The sequence below is a fragment of the Chiloscyllium punctatum genome, chromosome 2 (assembly GCF_047496795.1).
Source record: "Chiloscyllium punctatum isolate Juve2018m chromosome 2, sChiPun1.3, whole genome shotgun sequence".
Taxonomy (NCBI): Eukaryota; Metazoa; Chordata; class Chondrichthyes; order Orectolobiformes; family Hemiscylliidae; genus Chiloscyllium; species Chiloscyllium punctatum.
Window position 1 is genome coordinate 32,429,301 of NC_092740.1, and position 15,115 is coordinate 32,444,415.

At 41.5% G+C, this 15,115-nt stretch overlaps 1 protein-coding gene across 3 annotated transcripts in view; it reads left to right on the top strand.

The window, feature by feature from the left end:
- LOC140495754 (storkhead-box protein 2-like) overlaps window positions 1-15,115 on the top strand; it is a 313,499-nt gene that overhangs the window by 160,355 nt on the left and 138,029 nt on the right. Inside the window, exon 1 of one of the 3 annotated variants that reach the window (XM_072594836.1) lies at window positions 12,428-13,549. The exons of the other annotated variants lie outside the window; for them this stretch is intronic. Coding sequence (XP_072450937.1) covers window positions 13,384-13,549 — 166 coding nt within the window. The 5' untranslated portion in view covers window positions 12,428-13,383. Of the gene's footprint in view, window positions 1-12,427; window positions 13,550-15,115 lie in introns of those variants that run through there. 3 annotated transcript variants of the gene reach the window in all.

Sequence of the window (15,115 nt, forward strand, 5' to 3'; positions counted from 1 at the left end):
TGCAACGCTGAGCTAAACTAAGACTTTGGGTGAGGAAACCAGGAAGGCCTCCACACCACCTCACCAGAGGCAGTGGGGACAGAAAACTGTTCAGCTGTCAAGACCCAAACTTCTGGATGCAGTCAAAGTTTAGTGACCTCACGTGAGTTTTCAGGGTTTGAAATGTACCCTTAAATGTCACAACCAATCAGCTGCAGTGCTGACCTACCAACAATTTTTATCAACCACAACTTGGACCTAGCATTCATATGCTTCACTTCACACCCACACACCTAGCACTGCTGCAAGCTTTGTGTCCACATCTCACAGCTTGTATTCCACCAGAAGAGTCACTTAACCCAAATACCTTGGACCATCCTTTCTGACGCATTTTTGTCTCTCCTACAGGATAAGATGATACATAATTGCAGGCAGTAGCACCTTACTGGGGATGGACATGGCTGCATGATCTTATCATGTTTAGCAGATGGTGGTCACTATCACTGGAATAGTCATGACCAACAGTGGGACTGAAACTATTGAACATGACAAGATGCTCATACATTATCTTGCTCCTTGTATCTGACTTACCCTTCATTGCGCACTCACATTTGACCTACAGGCTAAGATTGGTGAAAGCCTTTCCTCACTTTCCTGCTCCACAGCCTCAGTCTTTCAAATATCCAGGAACAGCAACCAGGACAGGCAATGGTAGAAGAGCAAAATACAATGTTAAAGGAGAAACACAATCACCCACTCTCACTTTCACATCCACTACCTTACATACAGTCAGTGTGCTTTCTTTAGAAGATAGCTCACAGATGGGATTGAATATGATGAGACACTGAGCACAAACGTTCTGCAGCCAGAGCAATGGTCCAGGGTAGCACTGGTGTTTACTTGGTGGACTGTGAGGAGGGTGAGGGATGACCTTACTGAGGTCTGTAAAATTATGAAGGGTATAGATAAGGTGAATGGCAGGTATCTTTTCCCTAGGGTGGGAGATTTCAAGAATAGGTGCCATATTTTTAAGGTGAAAGGAGAAAGATTTAAAAAAGACATGAGGGTAACATTTTTACACAGAGGGTGGTTCACGCATAGGAAGTAGTGGATGAGGGTACAGTTACAGCGTTTAAAAGCCATTTGGATAAGTACATGAATAAGAAATGTTTGGAGGGATATGGACCTTGTGCAGGCAGTGGGTCTAGTTTAGTTTGAGATTATGATTGGCATAGACTAGTTGGACCAAAGAGCCTGTTTCCGTGCTGTATGATTCTATGACTGACGGGTATGCACAATATGGTGCTTCATAGGAAGGCAGACCTGTCAGAAATTCTGTGGTCAAGATTAAGAAGGGAGGAGTTTGCATCAGTTTGGCATATGGCTTTACATGGAGCTGGAACTCTTCCCAGATGGGCTGAATAGTAGCAAATGGAGTTTAATGGAGCTGGCCACCACTAGTGGTAGTGGTGGCCAGCTCCATGAAAACATATGTGGAACCAAACCTCAACGTCTGATAGCCAGTTCCTCAGCTTCCACACCAGCACAAGAGATGGTCTATTGTCTCTCTGCTGCACTGGAAACTCAGTCTGGAGGCTATGCAGATTCAAATACTGTCACCACGGTTGAGAATACCAGTATGCATAATAGTGCAAGACCTTTCTTTGGATGACAGCGTTCATTGTCCAACATTTTAATGTTCTTTAGAGAAGGAATACATACAAATGTTCAAATTATGAGCAGGAATAGATCAGTGTGCGTGTTCAGCCTGTTCTGCTTTTCAGGGCTGATACAATTATGCCATGTTCCTGCCTATCCCCGATAGCCTTTCTACTTTTTGCTAATCAAGAATCTATCCTGCTGTCTCTTAAAAAATACTCAAGCGCTCTGCTTTCACTGCCTTTTGAGAAATAGATTCCCACCATGGAGCCACAGCTACTTTGCCTTAGGAAGCCTAACAATGTGTTGGAGGACAGGTATGTAAACTGACAGCTTGCTGGATTCTGGAATTCTCAGCTGTGGTGGCATTAAACTGAATCTGTATGGCCCTTAAACAAGTCATATATAAATCTTCCTTAGAACTGCAAACAGAACATCATAACCTTCCTGCCCTTATATTCAGTGCCTTGAGTAATAAAAGTATCCCATATGTCTTCCTCACAACCTAATCTACCTATCCTGTTTCCTTCAGCATGCACACCAAGGTCCCTCTGATCTTCTGTACTTTCTAGGGTCATACTATTCACTGTGTATTCCCTTGCCTCATTAGTCCTCTCAAAATTCATCACTTCAGAATTTTCAGCATTAAACACCATTTGCTACTGTTCAGCCCATCTGACCACTCTTCTATGTTGTCCTTTACTCTAGGGCTTTCCTCCTCGTTATTTACCAGACTTCCAATTTTCCTGTCATCTGTGAACTTACAAAACAAGCCTATTGTTTGGATGATGATGATGATTACTCATTATTATCATTGTCTCGATCATTAACGTATGCTACAAACAGCAAGGAACCAGTATCAAATCCTGCGGTACACTACTGGCTGTAGGCTTCCAGTCACAAAAGCTGGTTCCTGCCACTAAGCAAATTTTGGATTCAATCTGCCAAACTGGCCTGGATCCCATGTGCTGTTAGCTTCTTAACCAAGCTGCTATGTTAGACCTTGTCAAAAGCATTACCAAAGTCCAAGTAGACTACATGAACTGCGTTACCCTCATATATATACCTTGTCACCTGCTGAAGAAATCCAATGACATTTGTTAGACATGATTCCCCCCACCCCCACCTCCCCCCCCCCCACCACACCACCACAATTTCTATATTTGCAAACAAATGATCTGTGCAGAAAAACTAAAGTCCAAGCAATGGCCTTCACCATGTGCCACACTACTCCCTGTGGATGATAGCAACTTTAAAATAGCAGCACAAACTACCAAACATTTTGAGAAACTAAGCAACAGCCGGAAAACATCAATCCACAACTATTCAGAAAGTAACTAATGATTCCTTTAAATAGTACTGGTGAGGGGTACTTCCTGCTGCTGAATGCATCGTCAGCTGTGCGAGGTTAGGAGACAGTGTTTGCTGGAGTTTTTAGCTTAAAAATGGCACTACTGGCGTCAGTTCAGTGTTAAATGTGGAGTGACCTCTGGCTGTCTGCATACTTCCAATGCACAGTACCTGCACCACATCAGTGACCTTACTGAAACAGTATCTGCTGTGATCAGCATCAAAATTGGGTGTGCATACTGCAGACTAATTTTGCAACAGAGTACTGTGACCAGGATCTTTAAATTCATCCCCCTACTAACACCAACAGCTCAAATGTACCTTCAAGTCTGTCCGTGGGACTTTGCAACATATAAAATGATAACTTTGATTACAACAGTGACGATAATTCAAAAAATAATAAATGTTTTGAATGGGCTTTGAGGTGTGCTGAAAACTATCTAAGGTCGCTCGAATTGGTGTCACTGAGAGAGGTTAATAAATTGGCAGCTGTTTGCAAAATCCCTAGCTCCAGGTTAAAAAAAACTCCAGGAAATGAGTGGCTTCCTTCCTTTTTTTTTGAAGACGTTCCATATTCAGGGATTGTTATCAGTTCACTTGTGCCTTGTTGCTCTTTTGTCAGGATGCTATTTGCATCACCAGAGAACAAGTACAAACTCTCCACGTGTGACATTTGTGAGCCTGATGGTCACACTAGATGCTGGATTGTTATCTGAATGAACTGATCTCCCATGGTATTTTGAACCTTAACTACCAGGTGCAATTTTGTAATGACAGGAGCTTTATACCATGAAAAGCAAAATGTTTTAACATAGTTAGGCAAAGTGATTTGATGCTGTGCAGACTCTCCAGCCAAATCCTATGATTTTCAGCCTGGAGCGGAACATTCCAGTCAATTTCCTTACTTGCCATCACTATTAATCAGCAGCAGGCTTTAAAGTGTTGGCGTTATTCCTCTCTCAACCTGCTTCAGGATGAAGAAATTATTCAGCTGGTTACAGTAACAGCTGCTGTAAAATAAGCATGCATGCTATTCACCAACAATCTAATCCAAGCTCTAATTTTAAACAGTGCTGAATGCTTTCTGACTACATTGCCAGCTGTTAAAGTGACGAGCCACAAATCTTTTTCAGTGTTCAATGAGTTCTTCTCATCAGTACTTCAAATTTATTCAGTGGCAAGTTCAAATTACTCAATTCTACAGGCAGGTAATGTCCCCGCAGTACACAGAACAATGGACAGTTTAAATAGAATTGAGCAGAAAATTACTCCATTCAGCTGCACGATTTGTGTCGGTGTTCATCTGCCTCATGAGGAATACTTATGAAGTCATGAGTCTATTCTGTTTTCATTTTCTTTATTTCACATGCCTTCACCCACTTTTAGGATTGGAGGTGACAACTTTGTCTATGTGCCAGGAATGAGAGTTTTATGTGTAGGAACACAAACACTTGCATGTTTATTAAACGTTAAACTAATGTGCTCACTGACAACAAGGCATTAAAGGGAATGTACTAACAGACAAAGGAACACGTGGCAGTGCTTTGCTGTAGATGTTGGAGCAACACAGTCAATGAGTTCATGGTGTAGTTTCATCCTGTATATACATGATCACAGTGTTTCATACACATCCACATGCACACATACATACATTTTATGCACTTTTCACCCACTTGTCTTTTTCAAGAAGTTTCTGAACTAAAATTTTTAGGTCAAGATCAGAAAAACTGCTGCTGTGTAGACTAAGTGGCAATGGCAGTTAAAATTCCATAAAGGAAAATGGGAAATTAAAAGAAATGGCATAACATAGGCCCTCCATGAATAACAGAAACAGAAATTGTTGGAAAAGCTCAGCAGCTTAATGTTTTGGGTCTAGTGACCCTTTATCAGAACTGTTCCGAAGAAAGGCCACCAGACCCGAAATGTGAACTCTGATTTCTCTCCACAGATGCTGTCAGACCTGCTGAGCTTTTCCAGCAATTTCTGTTTTTGTTTCCAGCATCCACTGTTCTTGCGGTTTTTATTTAGTTTCTCCATGAAAAATGTTGAAATAGCTCACGATAAAATTGAAGGAGACATTTCACGATACTCTATGCTTGCTGAATAACACTAAGCAATTCTCTAAATAGGTAGCTGAATCTTATAACTGCAATAGTAAAATAGTGGCTGATCCTATATGTAAGATGTAATTTTCTCAGAGATGCAACATTCTCAATGTCAGAATAAAATGTGGGTGCCACTTGTGCCCTCTTGAATTTTCCTGTTTCCGAATGGGTTGGCAATTAAAATTAAAAGTGCCAGCGGTGTGCATTGGAAACCTGCAATGATGAAGGGAGGGGAGAGAGAACCTTCCGACTGCTGAATCCCACCATCAGCTGACAATGTGGCAATCAAGACTCTTGGAAAAAGTGGGAGACCCTAATTGTGACTAAAACTTTGCTGCCCAAATCTATTACCACTATGGTAAGACTTATTGGAAGTGTAAAGGCTGTGTTATTTCAGATTTAAATTTGAGTTCATATTTTACTGAATTCACTTTATTGAGCATAATCAATATTTGTTGAGACGAACAGTTTGAGATAAATGTAATGGCGCACCTCATGATTATTACATGTTAATGGTTACCGGAGCACTGGGGACATTTCCTTTATTGTAGAAGAAACAATGTTGTATTTTTATTGGTCACTCCTCATTAGATATTTATTTAGAATTAATCCCTACAATGTGGAAACAGGCCCTTCGGCCCAACAAGTCCACACTGACCCTGCGAAGAGTAATCCACCTAGACGCATTCCCATACCCTATTTCTACATTTCCCCCTGACGAATGCACCTAACCTACACATCCCTGAACACTATGGGCAATTTAGCATGGCCAACTCATCTAACCTGCTCATCTTTGGATTGTGGGAGGAAACTGGAGCACCCGGAGGAAATTCACACTGACACGGGGAGAATGTGCAAACTCCACACAGACAGTTGCCAGGGGTTGGAATCAAACCCGGGTCCCTGGTGCTAGGAGGCAACGGTGCTATCCACTGTTTTGTGTCCAATGTTAAATCACCACTCTGGGTCATGGTTGAAATTACAGGCTCAGCTAGCCTTCCCTTTTAATCACTGGAAAGGACATAGTCTAAGATTACTTGCAGTGTGGATAATTGAAATGGTATAGCTCAACACAAAGCTTTGTGAGAACTCTACTGGATAACAACCTGCCTCTTAGCCTTTCAGCTTACCTCAACTGACTCCACCAACTTCCCTGAACCCCCAATTCCAAAATCCAGGATGCCAGCTCCTTCCCACTTTACTTATCCATGTCTCCCATCCCACTCTCACTCCTCTCTAACTTCCCTGTTCCATGCCTCCACACCTGAACCAAATCCTCACACCAATCCCATACCCATCCACTGCTGCCATGCTCATCCTCGCTAATGCTTCCACACAAGTTGCCAGTATCCTGTTCCCCTTGCTTGTGCTGCAGAGTTCAACAAGGCAAACAGCTGACCCCAGACACAACTAAAGAAAATTGGCAGGTGTATGCCACTTTTAAAGAAACTTGAACTGGACACAATGAGCTTCTTATGCATTACTGATTTTGCCTTGAGCATAAATTGTATCTACATCTGTTAAAGGACAAATCCACCACAGATTTGTGATGCAGAGTGGCACCAATAGTGTGGGTTCAAATCATGTACTGTGGGGTCACCCCAAAGGTTCTACCTTATCAATTCTTACTTAAGGTGTGGTGACCCTCAGGTAAAATCTCCACCAGTTGTCTCTGTCTAATGAGAGAGCAGCCTTATGGTCCTCTGGGACTAAGGCAACTTTTCCTTTTTAAATAACTCGCTGATGAGGGCAACTCAGGCTAACCCATTTATTGGCTATCCCCATGAGTCAACCACATTGCTGTGGGTCTGAAGTCACGTGTAGGTCAGACCAGGCAAGGACATCATATTTCTTTCCTTACAGGCCATTACAGAACCAGATGGGTTTTTCTAACAATTGACAGTGGTTTCATAGTCATCATTAGTTCTTAAATCCAGAATTTTTTAACAATTGATTTCACATTCCACCATGTACATTGTAGGATTTGAACCTGAGTCCCCAGAACATTAGCTGAGTTTCTTGATTAGTAGTCTAGTTATAATACCACGAGGCCATTGCCACCCTTTATCTTTGCTTTTACTGCCTAAACCTCTCCCAATATTCCTGCCTATTCCTCCTCTTTAGAGATTTTTAGAATATTTAGAAAATGTATAACTTGTATTGGAAATTGTAGGCATGCTTTTGGGTGTCCGGAAGTGAGTTACTTGACACATAATTCCTGACCTTTGACCTACTATCAAAGAACAGCCCTTTTTTTTAACAGCAGTAACTGCCATCAACTGGGGTTTAAAGTCCCAAAGCATTTTCACAAGCTGTGGAGAGGTGGTACATGCGTAAGGTAAATGGGTGAGGGACTACGATGGGCAAGACATTAAGGTAGGTGGGTGGAGTGGTAAGGTGGCAGGAAGCTGGATAAGTTGAGTGAAAGATCTCAGGCCTTGGAAGTTTCAGATCAAGGCATTGCTATCTCACACCTCATAAAACAACTTTCACAGTACATTTCTGCAATTGCTATCTTCCAATTTGACAATCTCAGACATTAGGTGCAGTGTTCTGCTTCCTTAAGAGATGAGAAATGTTAAGAAATATGGGGAAAATGAAAAAAAGTCAGAAACTTGCATCAAGAAAAAGTTTCTAATTATGCCCTTAAGTAACGGCAGCAATTTGCTGCATGTTTCTCTGGGCCCCCATCTGAAGGTTTCTTCACCATTGACCTTCTCCATCCTTCATGAATCTCACTCAAAAAAAACGTGTAGATCTGAAATTTTCCCTTTTTTTAGCAAAGCAATTTTTAAGCAAGATTCCTGGCAGCCAGCCCTCCATTGCCTGTGGTGAGGTTTTCTCCTGTAATCTTCCACTCTTCATCTAATAAATTGTGTAATTGGCTTCTATGGTGCCCATCCTGAGGAATTGTGTGGCAAGAGAGGTGGAAGTGCTCACTGCTGCTGGCACTATATGTATATAAACCCCAGCTACACACCACTGTAGGCCAGGAACTGCCCATCACAATGTGGTCCTGCACCATTATCCCTAATGAAATGGTCTAGAGAGACAGGTTAGCACCTTTATTCAACCAACAAGGATATGGAGGTGCCAGTAAACAGGATGGGGGAGAGGAAGATGGTGCTTATCCTGCTAATTGGCAAGGAAGGCCATATGACTTGACTCAGTCAGCCTCAACTGAGATAGCAGCCCAGGTCAGCACAGTGTTCCAGATGAAGTGCAACATGGCGAAGGTTAATGATCTTCTGTGATTCACAATGTGAGTGCCCCCATTTTCTTTCTGCTACCTCATGCTCACAGGTCACCACTCACTCTGACTCTGCCACTGCACACACATCTCACCAAGGCTCAAGGAATACAGCTGTCATTATTGCATGTATCATTCCATTCAATGACTTTCTCCAACCTCATCCTCTCAAACTACTAACTCCTTTTGGCCCCTGTGCTTCCTACTCAGTCAGTCAATAGATGTCACTTCCTCCTGCATCACCGCTTACTGGTCTTCTAACCACTGTCATGATACTCAGTCCATCTCTTTGTCACACAGCTGGAGAATGGATGTTTCCACAATACCCTGACTAATGGGCCTGAATTCCTTGGACTGATTGCCCTTGATCTCCATGACCCTGTCTATGGCCAAACTCCGGGACTAGAATGTGATGAGGCTCCTGTGGTGCCCCTTGACTTATCACTGTTGCCACTAAGGACTTGTCCTGTTTGACATATGACTATTAACCTGTTGCATAATGCAGTATTTTTGCCATAATAAGCTACTGTCACATGCTGTAGATGTGACATTAACCGAGCAAGGTGACGCACAGCAACATGTTCTCCCCCTTGACTTTTCAGTGCTCCAAACTGTGACAAGCTGCAAGCAACGGAGCTGGCAGCATCCAAGTAAATGCAAAATTAGTGAACGCTAGAAAATGAAGTTAGGAGCTTGAATATGCATCCTGCACAGATGCATGAAACATATGAGTGCCCCTTCATGCAAAGCAATCAGGCAAAAGCATGCAAGTCAATAATGTGCACTAGCTTCAAAGTGAAGTCCTGAAAGGCTGAAATAGTGTATGAGTTGTATAAGAACAGGCACAATGATGTGCTGAGGCTGGTGGTTTGCTGAGAGGGTTGAGGAAGATGGTGTCAATGGAACAGACAAAGACATTGTGCTGGATGAAGGCCCAGAGGAGCAAGTAATGAGCAGCTGCCACCAGCTCTGGCTATCATGTTGGGAATTAGCATCATTTAGTTTTTAGGGGATGAAGTGAAGAATTACAATATGCACAGAAATGAAACAATTTGCTTTATTAATAAGATGCAAATTGAATTCATCAGCAAGGTGCAATTGTTGTTCAACCCTCAGAGCAAAGCTTTTGATGTTCCCCTAGATCGAGATTCTGATTTTTCACTTCCCTCATAATTTTCCACATCTATTGCCACTTCCCATGTAAAGGGAGCAGATAAATACACCCATAAAGATAACGGCCTAGGTGAGTGCATTGTCCCGGATGAAACACAACATCTAGGAATTCACAGTGAAGGTTAATGGTCTTCTGTGCTTCACAAAATGGGAAAATTCAGCACCTTATATCTGAAACTGAACATTAGCATTCCAAATTTATGACATTCCTCCTAAAGGTGTTTGAAAATTTCCTGCAATGTCATAAGTATATGACACTGATAATATCTTCCATATTTCTTTTTGAGGCAGGACATGCTCATTGTGGTGAAATTGATTCCTCACTCTCTGTGTCGTAAAGAGTCATAGAGACACTTTCCACACACGCACCACCCTCTGGCAGCTCTTTCCACACACGCACCACCCTCTGTATGAAAAAGTTGCCCCTTAGGTCTCTTTTATATCTTTTCCCTGTCACCCTTAAACTAAGCCCTCTAGTTTTGGACTCCCCACCCCAAGAAAAGACTATCCATGGCCCTCATGATTTTATCAACCTCTGTAAGGTCATCCCTCAGCCTCCGACACTCCAGGGAAAACAGCCCCAGCCTATTCAACCTCTCCCTATAGCTCAAATCCTCCAACCCTGGCAACATCCTTGTAAATCTTTTCTGAACTCTTTCAAGTTTCACAACATCTTTCAATAGGAATGAGACCAGAATTGCATGCAATATTCCAAAAGTGACCTAACCAATGTCCTGTACAGCTGCAACACGACCTCCCAAATCCTGTACTCAATACTCTGACCAATAAAGCAAAGCATACCAAATGCCTTCTTCACTATCCTATCTACCTGCGACTCTACTTTCAAGGAGCTATGAACCTGCATTCCAAGGTCTCTTTGTTCAGCAACATTCCCTCAGACGTTTCTACTAAGCGTATAAGTCCCGCTAAGATTTGATTTCCCAAAATGCAGCATCTTGCTTTATCTAAATTAAACTCCATCTGCCAGTCCTCAGCCCATTGGCCCATCTAATCAAGATACCCTGGGATTTGCTGAATTAATGTGTAGTCTTTGTGTTGCTTGTTGTGCTGATTCTCCTCGGGTTTAGGTGGCTCCTGTTTGCCATGGAAAATTATAAAGTGGGATGTGTCATTATTACCCCCAAATCACAACATCATCACAAATGTTCTGTACAGATATACATGTGTGCAGATGCAATTTCAAACATTTTTAGGAATATTCAAATCAACATTCAGAGAATGGTTCATCTTTCTGTGAAAGTAGTCAATTCCAGCATTGTACAGTGCTGTCAGAAGAAAGCATATTGATTACAAAGAACCCTGCCAAAATTAGTAATGGAGGCTGGTGCAGATCATTTTAAGCTGAAGAGATGCACCACCCTCTTCTCACTTTACAGAAAGTACTTACAGCCCCTGAGGCCCAGTTTAGTGTAACTGTCTTGGCTTGGCAATTGAGTACTATCTTTGGTAGTTTCCTTGACATCATTGAAATCCTGTGTGAATTTTATGCCAAGTCTGTTTTAATTGTCTTCGGTTCATGCAGCCATCCCTCACCCAATGCCCTCCCCATCGTGAAGTGATAATTTTTTGTTAGTAAGTTTCCAAACAAAAACTTGGAAAATGGAATCTGCGTTCTTTCTTAAAGCATGAAATGAGATGTGCCAAATTTCCACAACAAGATCCACATTTTAATGGGAGAGCCTTGTTTCCTGCCATCTTTTCAACAAAGAAAATTCAATTTTGTGATGAATTCTGTTGGTGTAGTTAATGTGGAAGAGGTCAAGGGCTTTATTTTCTTTCTCTGTAACCAGGAGGTAGCTGTGATTTTGTGGCTGTTTGCAATTAAATATCCACCCATAAAATTAAAGGACAGTTGGTGAGTTGGAAGATTTGTTGTTTCAAGCATTCCACCAGAAAGCTGTGAATGAAAATACTTGTCCTGAAATTTAAAATAAATACAACTTTTTTGTAAACATTACATTCACAGTTTAATGTATGATAGTCTCTCAGCCCAAATGGAATCTTGCCAGCACACCCTTCCTTTTTGGGAAAAAAATTCCCCATCCTGTTCCTTAGAGTAAATTTCAACAGAAACATTAAATCTTCTTATCACCAGCCCCCATACCCTTTCAATTTCTCTTTCTCTTTCTCAAGAAGGTGCATCTAATAAATTTGAAATCTCTTCGCTTTCCCATTGCTTATTTTTGTACTCAGTGGTAGGAGGCATCACTGTTCCCAGGGCAGTTTCTACTGGCCAGTCTTTGTTTGATTTCTTTCACTTTGTGTCTCATAAATTTGTGGAAAAGCACTTAATTATAATCAATGTGTCAAGCTATTTCTCACTTTATAGTAGATGGGCTAACTATGATTGATTAATTTTTCACAAGAGATTTGCTATACAGTGCAGTGCAAAGTATAGAGTTGCATCTGTTGCAGCTTTCCCCCTTGTGTTCCACTCTTTTATAGCACAGAATGATTTTACATGCCAGAAAACAGCTGATCCGAAACTGAGCTTGTGGATATTGCAAACTTGAGGGTAGTTGTGTCAGTTGTTAACAGCCAGTGTGTAGTTATTGTTTCTGTTTCGACTGCTATTACAGATCCATTTAATAACTTTCTAATGTCAGGAGCCTATTACATCTGTTGCATGAGCTGACCTGCCTTGGCAGACTTTTTTTAACAACTAAATGTTAATTAGAAAGGCACACTACCAGCAGTACTTTAGCATCAAAAGGCTCTGTTTATGATGCACTTTGGGCCACCCTAAGATATGCAGTTTTAGATGTAAATACACTAATTCTGATTATAGTTCTTGGAATCTGGCCAGGTTAGCAGTGGGCCTGAGGGTTGTACATTAAAACTGCGAAGCTTGACGGAATCAGTGCGTCTGACATAAGACAGCTCCTTGATTAGCATGGGACTGGGTGGCTGACTCGTTTCCTGCCGTTCAATAGCTGTTCACTGTATTCAGAAGCAGGGAGCCATTCATCAGTACAGCAGCCAGAGCAACACAGCAGACTCGACTCTACGCTTAACAAAATTTGAAAGCTAAACATTTGGAACCACTTGTAGTCCAGCTTTTCTTATCCACGCTGAAGTGGAAACCAGGCTCTGAGAAATTTCTGCGGGGAGTGAAAGAAAATACAGCGATGACGTTGGGTCGTCATTAGTTGCGTATCTCTCAGAAATAGATTGCTTCACAGATACCTGCAGGAACTCTAATCCTCAGCTGCGGACAGACATACGCGCACAACCTCTCTGTGTGAATGCAGCTGCAGGGCTTTTGAACTGGAGATTGGTTTCTGATTTATGTATTCTGCTCATCCTTTTCCACTGATTGGATTTTGTTGTCGGCAGAAGACCACTTTCGCTGTCATCAAAGCATTATTCTAATCTTGTGACAGTGGGGATTGAAGTTGCATCCTACAGTTCCTGGGTGTACTGCTTGGGTCAAAACCCAAGGCTGGGTTCCTAATTTGTTTGGGCCTTTTGTTTTCTGGCTCACAGTTAGCCAAGTACTCCTATGCTGAATTGAGCTATTGTCTGAGATCCCAAGGCTTTTCACGCTGAAAATCGCTGCCTGTTCTTTGGCTGAGAAGCCACATTATGTGCCTTTTTTTCTTATGTGAAGCTGGAAACTATAAGCAGTGGTGATTTTAAATGAAGTGTAATGCATTGTGGGATGTGTGTAAAATTGGATCAGTCAAGGTATAGGAGCAAGCCTGCAGTTCACGATGTGGAGGAGGCAGTACCAGAATATTTGCTAATCCTTACAGCACGTTGGCTTATTTCTAATCAAATAGAGCACAGCAAGAGCTATGGAGCCTGATTCACATTGCTAAAGGATTAGATGCATGTAGCCTCCAAATGAAGAAAACAAGGAGTACAACCTTACGGCGGGCTTGGCCTAGCTCAGATTTTTCAGACCGGGCCTCAGACCGCATTAGGTCCCGCAGCGAAAAGGACTATCGCTTGCACAAACATTTCCCACCCGCTTTTATTTCTTCTGCATCACGGGGCTATCTGACTTCAGGTTTGTGGGCTATTTTTCTGCTTTGGGGTAGGAGCAGCCAGGTTTGTCACAATACTATTGTTACTCGGTGGCATAGATGAGTGATAACATATATGAATCTGATTAATGTCTAACCTGTATTTTGACTTGCTAGTGAGATACAAATTGGAATCTTCTAAAATAATTACAGTCCTACATTAGCCAAAACGTCAGAATTGATTGTGGATATGTTGGTTTTTACAGAAAAGCAGCAAGTAATAGCAAGATGGAATCTGTTGCCATGGCAGCATGTCAGTGCTCTGTGGATTTTAAGGATTTTACGTTAATTCTGTATTAACAAAGGCTTCAATTTCTGTCATTCCAAGAACTAATGAATCTTTCTGAAAGGTGCAGATTGCAGCCCTTTTTGCCCATTATTCATGAATTTGTTTTGTGAAGAAGTTTCACACAGCGTCTACTTTACATTTGATACTTCAGTATAGAATTACAGATCCTGGAACTGATCTGTCACCAATTGAAACTCCTTTATTGTGAAACAGTAGGTACATGAAAGGGAATTAGTGACTAGAAGTTGATTCTGTTCAATTGTTGTGTTTATTTTATAATTTACAAAACAATCTTCAGCAAATCAAAAAGCAAATGGCTACCGTATGCAACCATCTTTTGTGCTGTTGTGCACTTCTTTGACTTGTTGTTTGAACAGCATTGTTATATTTAGATGGTGCAGTTGAGGTTGCATGCTTAGAGCTGTAGTGTCACTAAGTGGGTTTCGGTGTATGATAGTTGTAATACAGTTGAAGCCTGATTCTGGAATCAGTGATGCTTATGACCCGATGCTAGAACAAAGGTTTTAGAACAGAAGGGAAAGATTTAAAAGGGACCCAAGGGGGCAACCTTTTCATACTGAGGATGGTGCCTATGTGCAATGAGGTGCCGGAGGAAGTGGTGGAGGCAGGTACAATTGCACCATATAAAAAGCATCTGAATGGGTATATGAATAGGAAGGGTTTAGAGGGATATGAGCCAAATGCTGGCAAATGAGTCTAGATCAGTTTAGGATATCTGTTCAGCACGGACAAGTTGGACTGAAATTCTGTTTCCGTGCTGTATAACTCTATGAATCTAAATAGAACTGAGACTCTGCCAAGGAGAGAATTGCATACTGCTTAACTTTGGAATCAGTTCAAACCTACACATCTAATTGACCCCTCACAAATTTAACATAATGAAGAACTAAACCAGCTTTGCGGGAACACTAAAATTTGTAGCATGAGTAAACTGGAATTGCAAAACAGTTATAGAAAGAATGAGGTGAAACTACATTTAATGCCTAAAGTGATATGCAAAATATAATTGTAGATCAAGTCCAGTTTATAAACTATGTATTCTTCTGCTCAGCTGGAATTTGCAGTTGAATAAGAGTTCCTTAATTTGTTTAATATTCATGAAAGTTCTGATGTATAACTTTTAGAATTGCCATAGAGGATTAACCCTCAGAATACTGCCAACTCTACTTTATAGTCAGCTAGTTGAAGATGGGTGAGCACAGCTTGGGTGTTCTGATATTCTGTGCAGAGAAATATTCAA